At 42.8% G+C, this 21387-nt stretch overlaps 3 protein-coding genes across 4 annotated transcripts; all 3 read left to right on the plus strand.

The window, feature by feature from the left end:
* Positions 1–2452: 2452 nt before the first annotated feature.
* LOC4325932 (glycine dehydrogenase (decarboxylating), mitochondrial) lies at positions 2453–8737 on the plus strand. The gene is made up of 15 exons (XM_015758006.3): positions 2453–3755; positions 3901–4146; positions 4237–4314; positions 4407–4507; positions 4595–4790; positions 4872–4997; positions 5081–5266; positions 5771–5884; positions 6372–6524; positions 7137–7325; positions 7418–7495; positions 7578–7703; positions 7792–7890; positions 8165–8282; positions 8381–8737. The coding sequence occupies exons 1-15, from the start codon at positions 2559–2561 to the stop codon at positions 8473–8475; spliced, it is 3102 nt and encodes a 1033-aa protein (XP_015613492.1). The 5' UTR covers positions 2453–2558; the 3' UTR covers positions 8476–8737.
* A 1797-nt stretch (positions 8738–10534) lies between these two features.
* LOC4325933 (calcineurin B-like protein 10) lies at positions 10535–14200 on the plus strand. 2 transcript variants are annotated; one of them, NM_001401534.1, is made up of 9 exons: positions 10535–10807; positions 10951–11167; positions 11262–11344; positions 11915–11974; positions 12376–12484; positions 12582–12634; positions 13120–13200; positions 13281–13393; positions 13537–14200. In NM_001401534.1, exons 1-9 carry the CDS (start codon positions 10559–10561, stop codon positions 13589–13591), a joined length of 1020 nt encoding a protein of 339 aa, NP_001388463.1. In that variant the 5' UTR covers positions 10535–10558; the 3' UTR covers positions 13592–14200. The 2 variants fall into 2 exon arrangements, with proteins under 2 accessions (NP_001388463.1, XP_066160489.1); XM_066304392.1 differs by lacking the exons at positions 12376–12484; positions 12582–12634 and having other exon boundaries at positions 10544–10807; positions 13537–14191.
* Positions 14201–14761: 561 nt separating this feature from the next.
* Positions 14762–17814, plus strand: LOC4325934 (protein REVERSION-TO-ETHYLENE SENSITIVITY1). The gene is made up of 3 exons (XM_015765517.3): positions 14762–15029; positions 16124–16494; positions 17266–17814. The coding sequence occupies exons 2-3, from the start codon at positions 16189–16191 to the stop codon at positions 17683–17685; spliced, it is 726 nt and encodes a 241-aa protein (XP_015621003.1). The 5' UTR covers positions 14762–15029; positions 16124–16188; the 3' UTR covers positions 17686–17814.
* The last annotated feature ends 3573 nt before the right edge of the window (positions 17815–21387 follow it).

Genomic DNA, 21387 nt, shown 5'->3' on the forward strand with positions numbered 1-21387 from the left:
TTACGGTATATTGTACTGCAAGTATATACTAGCAGTATATAGAAGGGTATGTTTGGTATTTGTTAAACAACTGGAAATGGCTATTTAGTCATGTGAAGTTCAAATTAATTTATTTCAATCGGAAGTACTTGTCATGGATCTTGTCGTCCGTGCATTTGGTAGCGTTTGTTCTGGAGACATCTCGTGTGGCGACGGCTCGATCGATGTCTAAATTACTTATGTTTGGTGTACATGATCCCGATATGTAGAAATAATGGTGCTTTCCGGTCATAATGCAAGGTTAATTCAGTCATGAAAAATAACTAACGGTTGATCACTTGACTGTGGGAATATCATCTCATCATAATTACTGAGATAGCCATAATTTTTTTGCCAGATATATCCAGTTGGTTCTCAGTATCTACTATGTTGATTACTTCAAAATTTCTCATTCAATAATTAGTTCATGACGGGATGATTTGCCAGTTCTAATCCTGCATGGAGAGACGGCGAGTTGGGCTTGCCTCCTCCTACTGCCTGCCCATCCTGGCTGTGTGCCTTGCCCGGTTGCCCCTGGTATATGCTGCCGCCGCCCGGATGCCCTACACTGTTGCTGCTGCTTCTTAGGTGCGCGGGAATGACAGAAGAGAAGGAAAGGACAGGAAATCGAATCAATCCCGGCTTGCGGTGGCCCGGGGCGCAGCGTGCTCACGGTGGCTGGCGGCGGCGGCGGTAGCCCATGTGGTGAAGGAAGGGGAATGGAGCGGATTTCTCTCGATTCGCCATTTCTTTCGAACGACAAATCGACTGGATTTCTCTCGATCGGGATCTGACCAAGTAACAAAAACGCGAAAAATACAAAAATACCCCCACACAGAAAGATGAAAAGACAAATATACCCCTTTTGAATTTATATTGCAAAGCTAACCGGGTGGAATATCAGATTAATCTTCACCGTTAGATCGTTTATACTGCTAGTATATACTTGTAGTATAATGTACCGTAAAATTCCTCTTGAAAATGATCCACCCAACAATTGCCACGCTAGACAATTATGAGCCTACTAGAAAAAAGTTACTAAACAATGCCACAAATCATAGCTCAAATTCTACACGAATATGAAAAAAAAATTTGAATTTGGTTGTGCTTTTTCTAGGGCACCTGCGAGGCAAGTATTTTTAGGTGAGAAACATAAAAGTACTTAAGCAAATGCCAAACAGTTACTGTGCTAGCTATAATTGACCAATTTCCATCCTACAATAGTAAGTGTATCCTAATATTTAGATGCGATTCATCCCATCAGGGATGGAAAACAATTGATTCTATTAATGCTTTCCTTCAGTGGCAATGACTTTTTCGTAGAATAGCTTGCTTCTTAAACCGCGCTATTGTGGTCTGGTTGAATTTTGCTCCTTTTACTTTGTAGCCAAGGGAGGAACTCAAACGGAAAGAGAAAGATCACCTACAAGTAAGGCTGGCCTGACCATAGTTGTACTAAAAAAAATGCACTTCTATACGCAGTATTGCCAATCAAATTTAGCAAAGAAAAACGGTTTTTCTATGTACGAGCAACTGAGCAGCCGGAAGGAGGTTTGGTGGAACAGCGACACCCGGCCTCCCACCCCACGGGTTCCGAGAGATTCTTTGGCGGTAGGTGATCCCAACCAACGTCGTCCAGGCCCCACCCCGCAGATCCACCAAACCACACACGGCCGTCGCTGACTCACCGATGCACCATCGCCAACCGTACTCAGCGACCCCGCGCGTCAGTGGGCGGATCGGACCGACGAGCCGCGCTGCTGGGTGCACTGTGCAGCGCCCACCCCCGCGACCCACGTGTTCCCGTCCCCGCCCATGCTTGAATCTGGTTACGTTAGCTAGATCCCTCGCTCCGTCCGCGGTCGCGGTCGCTAGCGCCGCGCTGTTTTGGCGACTAGTTCCGTCGTACCGGGCGTTTGCCGCTGCCACACCGAGGTGAGGTGGAGTCCCCGACCCCCGGTGGAACGGACGCCGCAAAAAATGCGTCCTCGCGGGCGCGCTGCCGATTTCCCCTGCGCGCACAAATTTTCTGCGGGGAAAGCGATAAGGCTCCCGCCGCACCGGCGTCGCCCGCGCGTCGTGCCCGCAGCTCTCCCTCTCCCTCGAGTCACCCCCTGATACCGCTCCTCCCCGCATGTTCCCACGGTCGCCGCGAGCGACGTGCTCGATTCTGTGGCGGGGCCTTATATACCGGCACCGGCTCGCCTCCTCGTCCATCCAAACGCCATCCGCTTCCTCCGCCTCCCGTTGCAAATAACTGTGTCAGCGCCCACGTCATCACCGGTCGGAGGGGAAAAACATCTCCCGTGTTCTCCACCTCACTCCACAATAACTTGGCGGCTGCTCGTCACCGGAGAAAGAAAGAAAAACGCCTGTTTTTTTTTCCCCTCTCTCACAATGCGCCGATATATATTAGCCAACCAAATCACTCCGTAACCGAGCACCCAAACCACACAGCCGCTCTTCTCGGCAGGAGTGGAGGCCCTCACCGGGGGACTTCCATTTCCTGCTCCTCGTGTTCTCCCACCTCCAATCTCAGGATGGAGCGCGCACGCCGCCTCGCCAACCGCGCCCTGCTGCGCCGCCTCCTCGCGGCGGCGGCGTCCACCACGTCCCCGGCCCCGTCCCGCGGCATCTCGACCCTGGCCAAGGCGCCCGGGGCGGGGTCGCGCCCGCGCGCCCCGCGCCCGGCGCCCCACCAGTACACCACGGGGCGGCCCGTGTCGGCGTCGGCGCTGCAGCCGAGCGACACGTTCCCGCGGAGGCACAACTCGGCCACGCCGGCGGAGCAGGCGGCGATGGCGTCGGAGTGCGGGTTCAACACCCTCGACGCGCTCATCGACGCCACCGTCCCGGCCGCCATCCGCGCGCCGACGATGCACTTCTCCGGGAAGTTCGACGCCGGGTTTACCGAGTCCCAGATGATTGACCACATGCAGCGCCTGGCGGCCATGAACAAGGCCTACAAGTCCTTCATCGGGATGGGGTACTACAACACCCACGTCCCCGCGGTGATACTGCGCAACCTCATGGAGAACCCCGCGTGGTACACGCAGTACACGCCGTACCAGGCGGAGATCGCGCAGGGCCGTCTCGAGTCGCTGCTCAACTACCAGACCATGGTCGCCGACCTCACCGGCCTGCCCATGTCCAACGCCTCGCTGCTTGACGAGGCCACCGCCGCCGCCGAGGCCATGGCCATGTGCAACGGCATCCTGAAATCCAAGAAGAAGACCTTCCTCATCGCCTCCAACTGCCACCCGCAGACCATCGACGTCTGCCAGACGCGCGCCGCTGGGTTCGACCTCAACGTCATCGTCGCGGACGCCAAGGACTTCGACTACAGCAGCGGTGATGTGTGCGGAGTGCTCGTGCAGTACCCCGGCACGGAGGGGGAGGTGCTGGACTACGCGGAGTTCGTCAAGGACGCGCACGCGCACGGCGTCAAGGTGGTCATGGCCACCGACCTGCTCGCGCTCACCTCGCTGCGCCCGCCCGGTGAGATCGGCGCCGACATCGCCGTCGGCTCCGCGCAGCGGTTCGGCGTGCCCATGGGGTACGGAGGCCCGCACGCCGCGTTCCTCGCCACTTCCCAGGAGTACAAGCGCCTCATGCCCGGCCGTATCATCGGCGTGAGCGTCGATTCCAGCGGCAAGCCCGCGCTCCGGATGGCGATGCAGACCCGGGAGCAGCACATCCGCCGCGACAAGGCCACCAGCAACATCTGCACTGCCCAGGTACACGCACGCAACGCACGCCACCCGTTCACCAAATTGCCAGATAGCGACAGAGACGATAAGAGATACGATGAATTTAGTAAACAAGCACTTTTTCGTAGAGGAGTCAGTAGTGATAAAGATGCCTGTGGTTTATACTCTGTAGGCCTTGCTCGCCAACATGGCAGCGATGTATGCTGTCTACCATGGTCCCGAGGGGCTAAAGGCAATTGCCGACCGTGTACACGGCCTGGCTGGTACCTTTGCCCATGGACTGAAGAAGCTCGGAACAGTGACTGTGCAGGAACTGCCGTTCTTTGACACTGTCAAGGTCAAGGTCGCTGATGCGAATGCGATTGCCCAGGAGGCCTGCAAGAACGAGATGAACCTTCGTGTTGTTGATGCAACCACGGTTCGCTTTCTGTTGACATTTTCCGTTCTATTGCAACCGAGTTAGTTGATGTTGAGTGTTGAGCATTAAATTCAAGCTGTGATGTTGCAGATAACCGTGGCCTTTGATGAGACCACAACCTTAGAGGATGTCGACAAGCTGTTCAAGGTGTTCAATGGTGGCAAGCCAGTAAGTAATCATTCAATCGGCGCAAAATTTGTGTGCTTGATGTGAAATTGGATCATGATATTAAAACATCGTGTCGTTATAATCATTTTTAGGTGAACTTCACTGCTGAATCCCTCGCATCAGAGGTGTCAAGCTCAATTCCGAGTAGCCTTGTGCGCAAGAGCCCCTACTTAACACACCCGATCTTTAACATGTATGTGATGTTAAAAGGCATGCTGCTTTTCTTCACTGATTTCTTGCGGTGTTAAGATTAAACTGAACTTATGTTGTGGGCTTCCAGGTACCATACAGAGCACGAGCTTCTCCGATACCTGCACAAGTTGCAATCCAAGGATCTTTCACTGTGCCACAGTATGATCCCTCTTGGTTCTTGCACTATGAAACTAAATGCTACAGTGGAGATGATGCCCGTCACCTACCCCAGCTTTGCAAACATGCACCCATTTGCACCTACTGAACAAGCCGCAGGATATCATGTGAGGGAATTCACCATTTATTTAGTTTCTAAATGCAAACTGTTCATCAGATGATCTGAAATGGCTTGTTTTGTCATGAAGGAAATGTTTGATGACTTGGGCGATCTGCTGTGCAAGATCACTGGCTTTGATTCTTTCTCTTTGCAACCAAATGCTGGTGCATCAGGGGAGTATGCCGGATTGATGGTTATCCGTGCTTACCACAGGGTAAGTCATCATAAATAAGCTGGCATAGCTCTCCTGTTTTGTTTCACATTTTATATTTACAAACCATGTTATAAAAACTGCAGGCAAGAGGAGACTACCACCGGGACGTCTGTATCATTCCTGTGTCAGCCCATGGTACAAATCCTGCAAGTGCTGCTATGTGTGGAATGAAGATCGTTGCTGTTGGAACTGATTCCAAAGGTAACATTAACATCGAGGAGTTGAGGAAAGCTGCTGAAGCAAACAAGGACAACTTGGCTGCTCTTATGGTACTGTTCCTTTTGCTCTGTAAATGTTATCATTTATCAGGTCTTCAGGTAGTAATGTGGAATGCCTATGGTCTTTCTGGTCAACTATTCACTGTTAAATTTAGAGCTAGTTTTCTAATACTATACTATCACTGCATCACCTTTTCGCTATATTTAGTGTGTTGCTTAAAGTCATAAGGCTATTTCTGTACTTTTTGTTGCTTCTAATATATATTAAGATAGAAACCAGATAGCTGCTCCATAACATGGTCCCTAAAGTGGCTGTGTACATTCAATAATTTGAAGTTAATTGACATATATAATAGAAACAAATCCCCGGTTAGTTTAGTTTATCTATTTCCATATAGGCTAGAGCCCGCAGGTGATTTGTGAATAAGATTTTTATTATGGGCATAGAAACATAATAGTTCACTCAGGATGATTTGATTTATAAAACAAGTTTTTGAAATATGTTGGCCTTGTGCGTAGAGTAACAGAATGTTGCGTGGTTGCTCTGTTCGTCAGGTTACCTATCCTTCGACCCATGGAGTCTATGAAGAAGGCATTGATGAGATATGCAGGATAATTCATGAGAACGGTGGGCAGGTATACATGGATGGGGCTAACATGAATGCTCAGGTTAGTTCTTTGCAGTTTATCATGTCATCAGACTAGCACGCTCTTTCTGAAATTGCTCTCTTCAAGTCTTTTTACAATTTTGATGGATTGGAACGCATTGTGGTGAGGCTATATAAATTGTATAGATGGCTTTTTGACATGGTGTTGATTAAAAAAAACCAATTAGTTGTGCCTATGAATTATACTAAACATGTTTAGTAACAAGTCTATTTTAATTCAGTTCCAAACACAAGTATACCTTGTTTTGAAACAAACACATAAGTACCAACTTTCATTTTCATGTTTATCTTTCAATGATGGTGATTGAATGACCCTTATCCAATTAATTATGCTGAGCTATGTTATCTTCAATAAAATATGATAAGCTTTCTCCAAGTTCATCTGATCCCAATTGAGAACTTCTGTTATAGTAATTTCAAACAACCCCATCTGTCGAGCCAAAAATATTCAATACACTCCCTAACTAACAGAAGTTGTCTTTTTACAGGTCGGATTGACAAGCCCTGGCTTTATTGGAGCAGATGTTTGCCACCTTAACCTTCACAAGACATTCTGCATTCCACATGGTGGGGGTGGTCCTGGAATGGGTCCTATTGGTGTTAAGAAGCACTTAGCACCATTTTTACCATCTCATCCAGTGGTAGGTGCTCTGAATTCAATCTGCTGATAATCTAAACAGACTAATGATCAATGCCCAACTCTTACCTTGAAATATTAGACAAGATTGATATAGCACATAATGCCAGGCGACCTTAGAAAATTTCCATCTTTACTTTCTTACAGAATTAGGCAAATTATACGTAATCATGTTACACTCAACAACGAGTCTTTTATATTTTTCAGAGGATTCCACACAAACATACATTTCCCTATGTCATCAACAATGCTGTGTTGATCTTTAAAAACTAGTTTCTTTGTAATCCTAACTCCTGCAACTCGAGAACTATTGCTGGTTTTATTTTCTTGCTTTCTTGGTGCCACATTAGCTTAGATGGGTATGCTAAGTGCCACCTTATTTTCATTTCATATTAACCTAAACTCCTGAAGCAAGAGTTGCCTGCATCATTTTTCATATCAAAAGCATAGTAGGGTGATATTATGTAAAAACTGCTGTAGAAGTTTTTGTTGATGATAAAACTACAAAACCACATTTGGTACTAAAACCAGAAGAGTTCGTTCATAATTCCATCATTCTTTTTAACCAAAAAAGCAGATGCTGCTTCATTAACCAGACTAATTCTGTAATTATCAGATCACCACTGGTGGCTTCCCTCTCCCTGAGAAAACCGACCCTCTTGGTACCATTTCTGCTGCCCCATGGGGATCAGCGTTGATTCTGCCAATTTCCTACACATACATAGCCATGATGGGTTCTAAGGGTCTCACTGATGCTTCAAAGATTGCAATCTTGAATGCAAACTACATGGCAAAGCGTCTGGAGGTATATTTGTTACTCGTGATCACTTACCCATTGCTACCTAGTTTGATTGTGTTTGAACTAGTTTTCTAAGTTTTACCATGTTACTTGTACAGAAACACTACCCAGTTCTTTTCCGTGGAGTCAATGGAACTGTTGCCCATGAATTCATCATTGATTTAAGAGGATTTAAGGTATCCAACATAGGTATTTTGGCATTTGGACATTGAGTTATGCATTTCCATTTTGTTAATTGGATATTGGAACTTTTTGCAGACGACTGCTGGTATAGAGCCAGAGGATGTTGCAAAGCGTTTGATGGACTATGGATTCCATGCACCTACTATGTCATGGCCTGTTCCAGGCACACTTATGATTGAACCCACTGAAAGTGAAAGCAAGGTAAAACACTAAAACACCTACTATATTCCTTGCCATTGTACCAACCATTCTTTTATATGAACTTAATGTCACATTATTTATTTCGCAGGCCGAACTAGACAGGTTCTGTGATGCTCTAATCTCAATCAGGGAAGAAATTGCAGAAATCGAAAGTGGCAAAGCAGATGTGAACAACAATGTCCTCAAGGTAAAATACCAGTATATTGCTATCTGTTTTCTTATATTAGATTGCAAGTTCGTAACACCTATCTATCTATATACGGGCAATTGTATTCTTACCCCCAATTCTTATAGGTTATATAAGATGTTAGTAGACCCTGTTCAATCCTAGTCCTCATGCTGTTTGCAATTTTGGAGATGCATACATTAGCATGGTCTAAACTCAACTTCAGGTGGCTGCATAGCTCTTGCATCACCAGGATGTTGACATGTGATTCTTGTTTTGTTTCGTTGTTTTGCAGAGTGCTCCTCACCCGCCCCAACTTCTGATGAGCGACTCATGGACTAAGCCGTACTCCAGGGAGTACGCTGCGTTCCCTGCAGCGTGGCTTCGGGGCGCCAAGTTCTGGCCAACAACATGTACTTGCTTGCTTCTGTGTCTCCAAAAGATTGCTCTTTGCTCAACACAATTTGACACCAACCTAATCTCTATTCTGCCGTGTCTGTGCTCTTACCAGGTCGCGTGGACAATGTGTATGGGGATCGCAACCTCATCTGCACTCTGCAACAGGGATCCCAAGTCGCAGAAGAAGCTGCAGCTGCTACCGCATGATCTTCCAATAATCACCCAGATTTGTAAAACAGCACCAAGAAGTCATAATGCTTCCTGTAGGAGGGAAGCATGCTCTCTTCTCGTTCAGCTTCTGAACTTGTATATAGCTTTGTGAGTTGTGACAGCTCCTGATTCTCTCCTCAGCTGCCACCTTCTCCTGTAATTCTGTACTTCATTGCTTCCCCATTCCCGTTCAAAGGTGAAATTAGCTTTATTGACTAGCATTGCTACACTGCTGAATACAAGAAAAAAAGTTATGATCCATCTTGCGCATGCGCTCTATCCATATAGGGAAATAAAAAGAAAAATAGGAAAGAAAATGGTGGCTATTACTCTATTAGCTTTTGTATCCATCCATAAGAATATTTATGAATATTTAGGGATGAGTGATGACATTTCCTATTGAACGGAGAATGAGTGGCACCAGTTGAGGCAGTTCTGTCATATGGGCCTACTTATGCTTCATCTTTACAGAAGAAGCAGAAGTGTTAAAGTACTAAACAGCAGGATTGTATTACTCATCAAGATGCTACTGAATAGTCGTGTTACAGAGATAGTACTGAATAGTTGTGTTACAGAGATAGCACTAGACGTCTCCTATCGCCTCCTACAATCTGATTTATGCACAACTACTCGTTTGTACTTGATTCCATCTGTTTCACAGTATAAATACAAGTCTACCAAACCAGAAATTAAGAATACAAGAATGACTCTCATTTGATGATTTCTTTAAGATGTTCATATGTTTTGAGACTTAAACTTGGTCATACTTGAAAATCGATCAGCTCTACGCATTAGTACTGTTTGATCCTTATTTGAAAATATTTTCATGGCAGTTTTTTTAGACATACTAACTTTGTACTCCTTCCAACTAAGAAAAAAGTAGTTCTTCCGACATCAAATATATTTGACTAGAGGGAATAGTTAGTACCAACATATTGAGAAAACAACAACAACAACAAAAACAAACAAACCCTCCAAATTTGAAGTAGGAATTTCTAACGGCAATGTGATTTATACAAACGCTCAAATATTTGAAAGGAAAGAAATATGATTCTCCAAAACGAAGTCCGGATAGGATGGGATACATTGGGCCATTTTGGTTTGCTACTTTACCAAATTATTGATAGCGATAAATCTTGGACAAATTTTGGTGCTATCAAATTTTGATAGGATAATGTTGTCTTATCTCAATTGATTTGGCAAATGTTGGCTTTAATCCAAACAATTAGAAGCTATTAAGGCAAGTTTTGGTATAAATCCAAACTGGCTTCATGTTTATCTCCGGGCCTGTTCACTTTGATGTCATTTTCAACCATACCATTTTTCGATAAAGTTGCCAAAAAAATATCTACGTTTAGTTTGTAGCTAAATTTGGTCAATACATAAGAAATTCTGCCAAAATTTTGATAATATTGCTATGTTGCCAAAATTTTGGCATTGTCAAAACTTGGCAAGATTTATTTTGGCAGGCCCTCCATTTTCTCTTAGTTTTGGCCATTTGCCATTGACTCTGTCCTTTTCTAGTCTTCTTAATGCATTGATCCCCTGTCCTCTTGCCAAAAAGATGGCAGTACTCCCAGAGTATATTTCCAAAAAGATGGCAGTACTCCCAGAGTATATTTATTAAGAGTAGATATAATAGCAGACTACAAACCAGCTATAAACATATTTTAATGATATAAAATAGGAGAGAGAAGAGCAACATGATGTAGATTTGTAGCTAGCTATAGCACAGACTCCAAGATACATGTGTATGACATGTGGGACCAGATACTAATTATGTAGTACATGTGTATAGGTAACTATTGTATAAATTAGCTATAAAATTGACTATAAATGATTTGGAGCCGGTAGTTGGCTATACTATTAAACTTGTTTTAAGGCTGTGTTTAGTTCACACCAAAATTAAAAGTTTGTAAGTAGAAAAGTTTTGATGTGATGAAAAAGTTGAAAGTTTGAAGAAAAACTTTGGAACTAAACACGGTGTAGGCAGGTCATGCGTAGACCAACCAACCAAATTAAAACCGGTGAGCCAATCATTTTGCAGCGAGGCCGGCGTGTTGCCACGGTGGATCTGTGAATGATTGATTGGATGACGCCAAGCGGCAAATCGTATCGAACCCACTCACGCATCTGCCCGAACTTGATCCATCCACAGCAATTTCACGGACACCCCAGACCCGCCAATCCGGAAATTCCCCACTTCGACGGCATTACCGCGCCCGCCGCGAGCTGCAACGACGTACGCCGAGGAGGCAGGCCCCCGCCACTCGATGGTTCGCCGCCGGCGGCACGGCCGATGGACTCCTCCCGCTCCTCCAACTCTCTCGTAAGTCGTAGTAGCGCGCCCCCCGCGGCTTGCCGCCGCTGCATTTCATCTGGGTCTTCTGTTTTCCCCTCTTGTGGGTCTCGTGCTCGTTCTGACTTCTGATCTGTTTACGTCGTCGTCTGCGGAATTGCGGGATTTGGTAGGATTCGGGGAGCTCTCTGACGCTGGGGGAGCTCGCGTGCGCGGCGCTGATTCCGGTGCTCGCCCTGGTGGACGCGGTCGTGTTCGCGGCGGCGCAATGCTTCCAGAAGCGCCCGCCGGGGCTGCTGCCCGCTACACTCGCCGCCCGCGCGCGCCGCCGCGCCGGTGGCCGCCTCACCTTCCGTGAGCTCGCCGACCTCGCCGACGAGTCCCGCTGCTGTAAGTACAGAGCCGCCCACCCCTGTTCAGCTTCTGCGTTTCGTCCGTGGCCTTAAATGGTAATATGGTATCATCGGGTTGTGATCGCCGGCAGTCTCGGTGAACGAGGTGGAGGCACTGTACGAGCTCTACAAGAAGATCAGCTGCTCCATCGTCGATGACGGCCTGATCCATAAGGTTAATGATAAACTATTCTTCTTCTTCTTTTACAGCACATTTGGTGAGACGTGTACTCCTTTGATTCTTTTTAGCCCATTGGTTCAGTTTGGTCGATCCATACTGCAGAATTGGAACTATGGTTACGATGCTAGTAGATTTCGGTTTACTAAACTCTGTAACTCTTCTACTTGCAAAAAGGAAAAGGACACTGGAATTCTTCATTTTAGTTATTCAACAAGGAAAAAAAATAAACTAACAAGTCTTTTGAACCAATTAGGACGGGTTAACCAGGTTGCAATCCAGTAGTTTAGTATGGTGCCCTCATGCATGTTGAAAAGGACTTGCTAGTTAGTAATTTACGGAGAGCAGAAAAGGAAAAAATGACCGAAATGTCAAATGTTTACATGGAGAGTAGACATGTAAACATCAGAGATAGAAAGATATGCTGCGACTAGCCCCAATAGAATTTCTATAATTGTACGCTTGTAACTGGATGATATCTTCCAGGTGAAGATTTTACAGTGGAAAATGTTATAGTGTTACCTTTTTTTGGTCACTAACTGTGAATGTTTGTACTTGTTTTTTCAGGAAGAGCTGCAATTAGCCTTGTTTAGAACACCGGCTGGAAAGAATCTTTTTCTAGATAGAGTAAGTGAAAAAGGCTTATTCTCGAACTCCTCTCCGCTCAAATACCGCCGTTACCTATTTGGGCATTTGGCCACTGAAGCATTTTAAGAGTTGTTTTGTTTTGAGTTTCCTAGGATGACCAACTAATTGACAGACTCTCATAGTTTCATCATTTTACTTGCTTTGAACACATACTTTGAGCTCTACGTATGATGCAAAGAATTAAATAGGGAATGATGTTCCTTGCAAAGTAAAGATCTTAATTCAAACCCGTTGTTCTTGTTACCTACTGTATTATTTGTTAGGCAATGCTTTGTGGTAATGTCAAGACACAAGCTCTGATTACATATTATGATTAAAACAAATTCAATTTTTGATTTTTTTTTTGCTACCATTTGAGTTAGCTTTTCTTCTCCATTTAGGTTTTTGATCTGTTTGATGAAAAGAAAAATTCTGTTATTGAATTTGAAGAGTTTATTCACGCAATAAGTGTATTTCATCCTAATACTCCTCTTGAAGACAAAATTGATTGTAAGTGTGCTTCATCTCGGTGATCATCAAGAATTTCTTTATATGTTGAATTATATATCAACCATTAATTCTTTTGGGGGTTTTGTGCTTCTTTCAGTTTCATTCAGATTATATGATTTGAGGCAAACCGGTTTCATTGAACGTGAAGAGGTATGCTCTATTGTTTTGCAAATACATCAGTTTGACTTTTGAACAGATATGTTAAGCCATTGATTAATCTTGTATGAAGTTTATTGTGTGAGAACTTTTGGTACTCAAGACTTTGCCATATCAGTGTCAGTCTTTCTATCCCCCAGCTTCGAGGCAGCATCATTTGATCATTTCTGTTCGCATGTTTGCCAATTGCTAAATAATTGGAATCCTTCGAGTTTCTTATTGAACCTTTTCACGAATTACTGAAACTGGTGACAGCTTTTGTCATCTTCAGGAACCACGCTATCATCTTGTAATTCTTGTAGTTTCCTTGTGAAACTTGATGAGTAAACTATATAAAGTCACGACATGAAATAAATCATAATAAGTCTTGACTCTTAAATGTAAGGAATTCTGAAATGTAGACAAGCCAGCTCTGCAGCATATGCTTCCAGTGTGAAGTTAAAACTAACCACAAAGCTCCTTTTTTTTTTCTCGTTCAGGTAAAACAAATGGTTGTTGCTACCTTATTGGAGTCAGAGGTGCAGCTGTCTGATGATCTTGTGGAAGCCATACTAGACAAGGTATTAACATTTTCTTCTCCTTGAGCCCTTTTTTGTTTATTCACCTAGCACTAGGAATCTCTAATTGAGTTATTCTGCAGACATTTGAGGATGCTGACACTGACAAGGATAACAGGATTAGCAAAGAGGAGTGGAAAGCTTTTGTACTGAAGCACCCGTCTGTTATAAAGAAGATGACCCTGCCCACCCTGAAGTAAGGATACTGTTTTTGATTCCTGCTTTTTCATCAATTTATCTTATTTTCATGCAATATGGTTTGCCTTGCACTATTCTAAAATAGCCAACGATGCATCGCCATGGTATAAAGAAGCATTCTGATTTAGTTTTGCCTGGCAGGGACACTACAGCGGCGTTCCCCAGCTTCATTTTCAATACACAAGTTGAAGACTAGGGGTGAATAAGGTGACACACGTTGGTTGTTCAGCAATACTACCTCCGTTTTTTAATAGATGACGCCGTTAACTTTTTCTCACATGTTTGACCATTCGTCTTATTCAAAAATTTTATACAAATGTATAAGATATAAATCACACTTAAAGTTCTATGAGTGATAAAACAACTCATAACAAAATAAATTATAATTACGTAAATTTTTTGAATAAGACGAATGGTCAAACATGTGAGAAAAAGTCAACGGCGTCATCTATTAAAAAACGGAGGGAGTATAAAGATGATAGGGTATCAGGTGGGAAAAAAGACAGCTCCGCAAAATCATGTGGTTCTCTCAAGTTCTCAACAAAAGAGACTGAGGCATGCATTGGATTTGGATATATCACCAAGACACCAACCGGGGTGCTCACCGCTCAGTCAGTCGGTCAGCCACCATTTTAGTACTAGAACAGTAGGCAAGCTGTTCGGAGAGGTCAATTTCAACACTCTCCGAAGTCTGTTTATAAAAGTCGACATGTGTATCACATTATATTTATTCATTCCATGATACATTCACATTGTGCAAATCTGACAGCGACATATCCAGTGATTCATTTTGTTAGATGGACGTGTTGCTATTTATTTCAACTTGTAGCCCGAATTGGCTAATTCATCGAAGGTCACGATTTTTTTTCTCTCTAAACAATTCCAGCAAGACCACTCCCATTTTTAAAGGAATAGAACCAATTCCATCATGATCATCAGTTCATCACAATGCACTTGAAATCAAGGAAAGGTTCATCACCGTTCTAACCATCTGAAAATTCTAGACACAATTTAAAGAACAACAGAACACCGACCAACCGTCAACATAATTGTAGATCTAAATTAAAAAAAATTATGAAGCTAAAATTACTCAACTTCTAGAAATCTTGGAACTGGAGTTGTGCTAAAGAGAGCAGCCTAACCAGCTCCAGCCTCAAGTTGTCGGCATGGCCGTCCATCTCCACCGCCGCGCGAGCGAACGGACGGCTGGATCTCCCGCCACGGCAAGAAACAAGCGGCTCCGCCTATCACTGGCACATGGAGCCCTCCTTGCCAAGCTGGATGGAAAACGGTGGAACCACTCTTCCAGCAGCAACGCAGTTGCAGCAAGCAACAGCAAGAAACGGGCAAGTCCGCAATCCGGCGTGTGCGCTTACCATTTGCGCCGCCCATCGCGTCCAGCTAGCGCCTGGCGCGGCTGCAGATGCAGCTGCTGAGCTGCAGGTGCATGCACCTTTCCCACCCCCACCTCCCTCTCTCCCCTTCGTCTTCCTCTATAGCCCGCGCCGCGCCTCCCTGTCCCCGAGTCCGAAGCCCGAATCCGAAGCGAAGTGACCGCAAGAGCTCACCCCCGAGTCCCCCCCTCGCCGGATCGCGCGGGCCGCCTACCTCCTCCCGTCGCACCAGCTACCGCGGTGAGTTGCTCCCCTCTCGATCTCTGCTCTGTTAGGTTCGGTTGGTTCGTGGCCGTGCTGGCTGCGGCAGTGTTGGGGAAGGACGGGGGGTTTTGGGGGCTAGTTTACGATTCGATTTTCCCTCTGCTGTGTTTGTGTTTTTCTTTTCCCCAGCGAGGATGAAACTATTACATATGACTATGTGGTTATGTGGTATCGAAGCAGATCGAATAATTGATCCGGAATGTATAGGAGTAGTACTTTTGTTCGAATCGACATAGGCGTTTACTAGTTTGTGCGGTTGGGTACAAACAAATTTTGTAAGAGGAAGCTTAATAGTGTACCCAACTACTAGCTTCAATTCATCTATAGCCAATCAAATACATCATTCATACAATAGTTACATACTACACTATTAATACTTGGTCCCACCTGTCATACACACACTTCGTCTTGGAGTCCGTGCTACACTGCCATTCTTTCTCCTTATTTTTCTTCTTAAAATATGTTTGCAGCTAGCTTATAGCCTGCTATTGTACATAATCTAATGGCTAATAAGGTTCTCGCCGCGGCGGTAACTCTGCCCCTTGCGTGAGCTGAGCTCAGAAGATGATGTCACCAAGTGCACTAATGACTCATGTATTCTTGATGATCTTTGTTGAAGTAGTTTACTATTTGGGGTAGTATAAAGTCTAAAACTGCCATTTGGTGCTAATCAGGGCCGTTGTAGCTGTTTCTTTTTTCATTTTGATGCCTTGATGCTCTCCTTGAGAATTAAGATACTACAATAATTGTACTAGCCAAAAAGGGATTAGGAGTTTGAAAGATGATGAACTGGGGAAGGACTAAAGTTTGTAATGAATGGCCGCATAGGTAATGATTTGATCTGTGGAGAATTTGTAAAGGAAGTTAACAAAGTTTGTTCTATTCAAGAAATTGTTTTGCTCTCATCTCTTTTTCCATATTCAACATCTTTTATTAGATTTTATTGTGACATGACATTTTGTTTGTGTATTTGTCATAACAGAGGTACCAAACTGGATATATGATTGAGTCTTCATCTATTACTTTTTGTCCTGAAGTATGGGGGCCTAAATTTTTGTCATTAATTTCAGGGAATGCGAAGATCTTGCGATGGAAGCTAGTCAAATCTGATTTCGTTTAAGTACAAGTAACAACAATGGCACCAAACAAAATTTCCTCAATGGATGCTGGAGCAGCTTTTGATGACGAAGATGCTAGTTCCAGCAATTCACTGCAGGAGTTGTGGCCAGTTGGCGAGATAGATCCTAAGAGAGCAAGATTTCCTTGTTGCATTGTTTGGACTCCTCTTCCTATTGTCTCGTGGCTTGCTCCTTACATAGGGCATGCTGGAATCTGTCGAGAGGATGGGACTGTCTTGGATTTTGCTGGTTCAAATCTGGTGAGCATGGATAATTTTGCATATGGTTCTATTGCGAGATATCTCCAGCTTGACAGAAAGAAGGTATGCATGATTCGAATATTTTTCATTTCTTCATTTGGAATGGTGTACATAATTCAACCTACTTGATAGTAGTTTATTCATCCAAAATGGCAACCCTCATAGCTATAGGATCCATGAAAACCCTTGTTGACTTAAAAAAAACACACTACTAGTATGTTATTTTGACATTTACTTCCTGTGTCAATAGCTTCAAAATGATTTGTGCTGCTGTTGCAAGAAAACAATCTGAACTTCCTCTCTACTTAAGTTGCTTGAAACAAAATTTTCATGATCTTACTGTTCTTTAAAGAGAACATTTTCCAAGCTAATTCCTAAATATAGAAATCTTTAAACAGTGGGCTATTTAAGTAATGATAAAACATATTTTAAAATTTCCATGCTTGAGAAAAAAGTGAAAGAAATATAAAAATTATGAGTTGGGGACACTGAACCTGGGGCTTCAGCCAGTGCCAGGTATCACGGACTGATCATGACAGTACATGGCTAGAACAAGGGCAATTGGGCAAAGGCTGAATATTACTAGCGTTTGCTCATGAAAATCTGTTGATCAATTCCAATATTTATTTAATGATAGCAGTGTTAGTGTGTTATTTACAAATAACTTGTCAAAAACGTCAAATATGTGCTGAAGTTGCATAAGATGTTTTTGTATCATCTTAATCCATAGATAAACTTCTTGTCAATTGTCATTTCATTAAAAAAAATAGTAGTGTCATTTCAAATAGGTTAGTTTTCTTGACACTCTGTATGTTCTTTTTTTCTCTTGACTAGTGTTGCTTTCCTGTTAATCTCGCGACACATGTATGTGAGCGGTCCTACAAGCATGCAGAAGCAGGAACGGCGATTTCCTGGGACGACGCTCTGCAACTGGGCATGAGAAGTTTCGGGCACAAGTTCTATAATCTGTTTACCTGCAATTGCTACTCATTTGTGGCAAACTGCTTGAATCGGCTTGCCTACAATGGCTCCGTGAAGTGGAATGTGTTGAATGTGGCTGCTCTTGTTTGGTTGCGTGGCCAATGGGTGGATAAAATGTCTGTTGTTCGTTCATTCTTTCCTTTTCTAACTGTGACATGCGTTGGCATTTTAATGGCTGGCTGGCCTTTCCTAATAGGGATGGCAGCCTTCTCTTCTCTCTTGATTGGATGGTTTGTATTTGCTGTATACTGCATGAAGGATCTAGTGTGCTGACTCTTTTAAAGAACATTGGCACTGAATCCTGTGATGAATTATGGAACGAACCAAGAACTTACTGAAATGATTCATTCTCATGATTATCATGGAATAAATCACTTCTTGAAAGAAAACACCTGTTACCTACGCTACGAAGTGCTACATGTTATGATGTCCAATGTTTTTGGTGATCGTAGATCTAGTTGGTTGCATCTTGCAATTGGTGCACTCTCCTTGTTCTTATTAGGTTTTTTTTTTTTTTTTTTTTTTTTTTTTTTTTTTTTTTTTTTTACGAAATTGCTAAAGTTCTGTCGACGGAAAATCTAACCTCAAATCTTGCAAATTTTGGATCACTGGATGTGCAAATATGGTGAGCAAATATTTTTATTACTATTATAAAAGTTTCAAAATATGATTTTTTATTTGTTTACAAAGTTTATGAATGGAATTTTTTAGATTATGCATAAAGTTTATGAATGAAAACATTTTATATATAAAGTTTATAAATGGAATTTTTTATTTATGCATAACCTTTATGAATGGAAATATTTTATGTATAAACTTACTGAATGTTTTTTTATTTATGCATGCCTAAAATTTTTGAATAGAAATATTTTTTATGTATAAAGTTTATGAATGGAATTTTTTCGTTTACGTCAAAAGTTTCTAATGATAACTTTTTATTCATACATAATCCAAAGTACAAAGTTTTAAATCTTTAGTATACTTGTATTTGAAAGAACAGGTGTCTAACAATCTAAGAAGATGTTTTGTGAGAATAATTAAAGCTTCAATATCAAATACTAGAAAATTGGATTTTCTATATAGTTTTTTCAATATAATAATTTTTTTCGTAATATTTACTAGTGATATTTAGTAATATAATGGAGGCAAAGCTAATACTCGTGTGGAATCATGCGGGATAACCAATTTTACATCCTCAAATTAATCATGCAAAAACGTCACAAACTGTAATCATGCATGCATGCATGCAAGAGATTTTTCTCGATGATGATACCATCCGGTCGACCAGGCGGGGGAGCAAAAATCGGGCGCTCCCCCCACCCCTGCCCCCCCGTGCACCACTGGGCCTCACAACAGTGCCTGCCCCCACCTACAACAAATCAACCATATATTTTGGAACCCTTGGTTTATTTTTTGTTCCACTAAAAATGTTTCAACTAGTGTACTCACAATATTTTATTATGTATAGATATAATGTTGCAGTGAACTGAAATATTCCATTGCAACAAAAAACCCACATATTTTGGAAACCCTCTATTAAGGGAATTCGTTTTATTTTTTTTCCACCGAAAAATGTTTCACCTAGTGTACTTATAATGTTTCACTATGTATGGATCAAATGTTGTAGTGAACTGAAGCATTCTTTCGCTATTTGCTGAAACATTGTTTTTATATAAGGTGAAACAACACCCGATTTAAACGAGTGAAACATTTTCGATCTACATAGTGAAGCAATTCCGATATACTTGGTGGAACATCGTGCAACATTTAAAAATAATTCAATAATAAGATAATTTTTTTTTTCATCGGAATATATGCATGTGTGGTCTTGTTTTGAAGATTTAATTGCAACGAATTTAATGGTACAATCGGATCATGATTTAGATAAGTAATTTAAGAGAAAAATCAGTTTAAAGTAGTTTTGCACGTAAATCGGACACTGACGTCATACTGACGTCAGCGCCCGATTTTTCTCCAAATCGATCGGGCACCCGAGCCGTAGACTCGTCCGCTTTTTCTATATCGATTTGTTACGGTTGGCTTCGGAAAGTTGTGCTCCCTCTGCCCAGGTGCCGAAATACGCGGTGCTAATTACATGCACATGCATGTGCAGCCGAGCGAGCGACAGCTATATATATCGGACCGCGCTCGCGACGAGCGAACACTCGCGAGTCGCAACAACTATATATATATATATATATATATGTATATATATATATATATATGTATATATATATATATATATATGTATATATATATGTATGTATGTATGTATGTATGTATATGTGTGTGTGGCTAATGGGCGATTCATCGCTCCCCATCCCCCTATACACTCTCTTCTCCCTTCCTAGCTCCTCCCCTTCTTCTCTTCCTACTACACCATAAATTTTAAAAAAAATAAAAAAACAAAGTTAAAAAAAATTATGTATTGAAATACTATATATAAAAAATATTTGAATTTAAATTTAAATTTGAAACTGGTATGTAAACTTTTGACTTATAAACTTTGGGTCTATAAACTAATATTTGAATTCAAATTCAAATTTGAATCGGGTATGTAAACTTTTGACTTATAAACTTTGGGTCTATGAACTTTAGGTGTATAAACTTTATATGCATAGAAATACTATATATAAAAAAATATTTGAATTCAAATTCAAATTTGAATCGGGTATATAAACTTTTGGCTTATAAACTTTAGGTCTATAAACTTTAGGTGTATAAACTTTAGATGTATAAAATACTACATATATAAAATATTTGAATTCAAATTTAAATTTGAATCGGATATATAAACTTTTGATTTATAAACTTTGGGTGTATAAATTTACTAAAATAGAAAAGTAATACGGTGCCAAGAAAGAAAATCGCGTGGAGGAGAGGAGAGGGGGGCGATCGCTAGGGGCAATCGATCGCCCCTTAGCAATCTTTCGTCACGCCGGCGGCTGCCAAAAGGCGTCAGCGACGTGCAACCCCCAGCGCCGCAAGATCTTTGTCGTTAACCTGCTTTATGAATTCACCAATTACATTTTCGTATTCGTACTACCTCCATCCCAAAATAAGTGCAGCCATGAGTTTCCGCGCTCAACTTTAATCGTCCGTCTTATTTGAAATTTTTTTATAATTAACATTTTTGTTGTTATAAGATGATAAAACATGAACAATACTTTACTCGTGACTTATGTAAATTAAAATAAGACGAATGATCAAAGTTGGACGCGAAAAATCATGGCTGCACTTATTTTGAGACGAAGGGAGTATCACGTATTCTACGACTTCCCATCCGAGTTTTCCGTCCAGATCACGGCCACCCGCGGCCTCGACGACGCGGCGCCGGCGGCTCCGACGATCATCTCCCCTGCCATCGACGTCACACTTCACGTCAACAACCGGCGGGGCACGGCGAGATGCTACCGCGGCGGTGGTGAGCTACGAGGGCTTCACCGTCGCGTCCGGCACCGTGCCGGGCTTCTGCGTGCCGGGGAAGAGGGCACGGGAGGTGCCGTTCCTGGCGTCGGCCGACGGCGTGGGTCTACCTCAGCGGCTTCGCGACCGCATGGCGGTGGAGAGGCGTATCGGCGCCATGCAGCTGGAGGTCGAGGTGAAGCTGTTCGGGCGCGACGACGGCGGCACGGCGCCCAGGCCGACGTGGATGTCGTGCGGGCTGAGGATGGATGAAGCGCAGCTGCCGAACACGGCACATTGCACGGTGTTGGCTTTGCAGAATTGGTTCTCTCAACCCTTGTTCGGATAACAGAAGATTAGGATCAATCTTTTACAGTGGTCAAAGGGAAATTAAACTCAAAAATCTCTGCCGATCTATAAAGGGATCGCCAAAGGGATTTCCTCTGGTTCATGAGAATGGTACCGCATGCAGGTGTTCCAATTGGTTAGCGTATTTCTTGTATCAGACAGTAATTGCATTAATAATTACTTCAGCTTGGTCGATCGGAATAATTAGTAAGGCAGCTTCAA

The sequence above is a fragment of the Oryza sativa genome, chromosome 1 (assembly GCF_034140825.1).
Source record: "Oryza sativa Japonica Group chromosome 1, ASM3414082v1".
NCBI lineage: Eukaryota > Viridiplantae > Streptophyta > Magnoliopsida > Poales > Poaceae > Oryza > Oryza sativa.

Coding starts and splice junctions, on each gene's coding strand:
- LOC4325932 (XM_015758006.3), top strand. CDS start 2,559: ATGGAGCGCGCACGCCGCCTCGCCAACCGCGCCCTGCTGCGCCGCCTC. Junction 7,704..7,791: donor CCACTGAAAGTGAAAGCAAG/GTAAAACACTAA, acceptor TTTATTTCGCAG/GCCGAACTAGACAGGTTCTG. Junction 7,891..8,164: donor TGAACAACAATGTCCTCAAG/GTAAAATACCAG, acceptor GTTGTTTTGCAG/AGTGCTCCTCACCCGCCCCA.
- LOC4325934 (XM_015765517.3), top strand. CDS start 16,189: ATGGCACCAAACAAAATTTCCTCAATGGATGCTGGAGCAGCTTTTGAT. Junction 16,495..17,265: donor TCCAGCTTGACAGAAAGAAG/GTATGCATGATT, acceptor TCTCTTGACTAG/TGTTGCTTTCCTGTTAATCT.
- LOC4325933 (NM_001401534.1), top strand. CDS start 10,559: ATGATTGATTGGATGACGCCAAGCGGCAAATCGTATCGAACCCACTCA. Junction 10,808..10,950: donor CCCGCTCCTCCAACTCTCTC/GTAAGTCGTAGT, acceptor GGGATTTGGTAG/GATTCGGGGAGCTCTCTGAC. Junction 11,975..12,375: donor AGAATCTTTTTCTAGATAGA/GTAAGTGAAAAA, acceptor TTCTCCATTTAG/GTTTTTGATCTGTTTGATGA.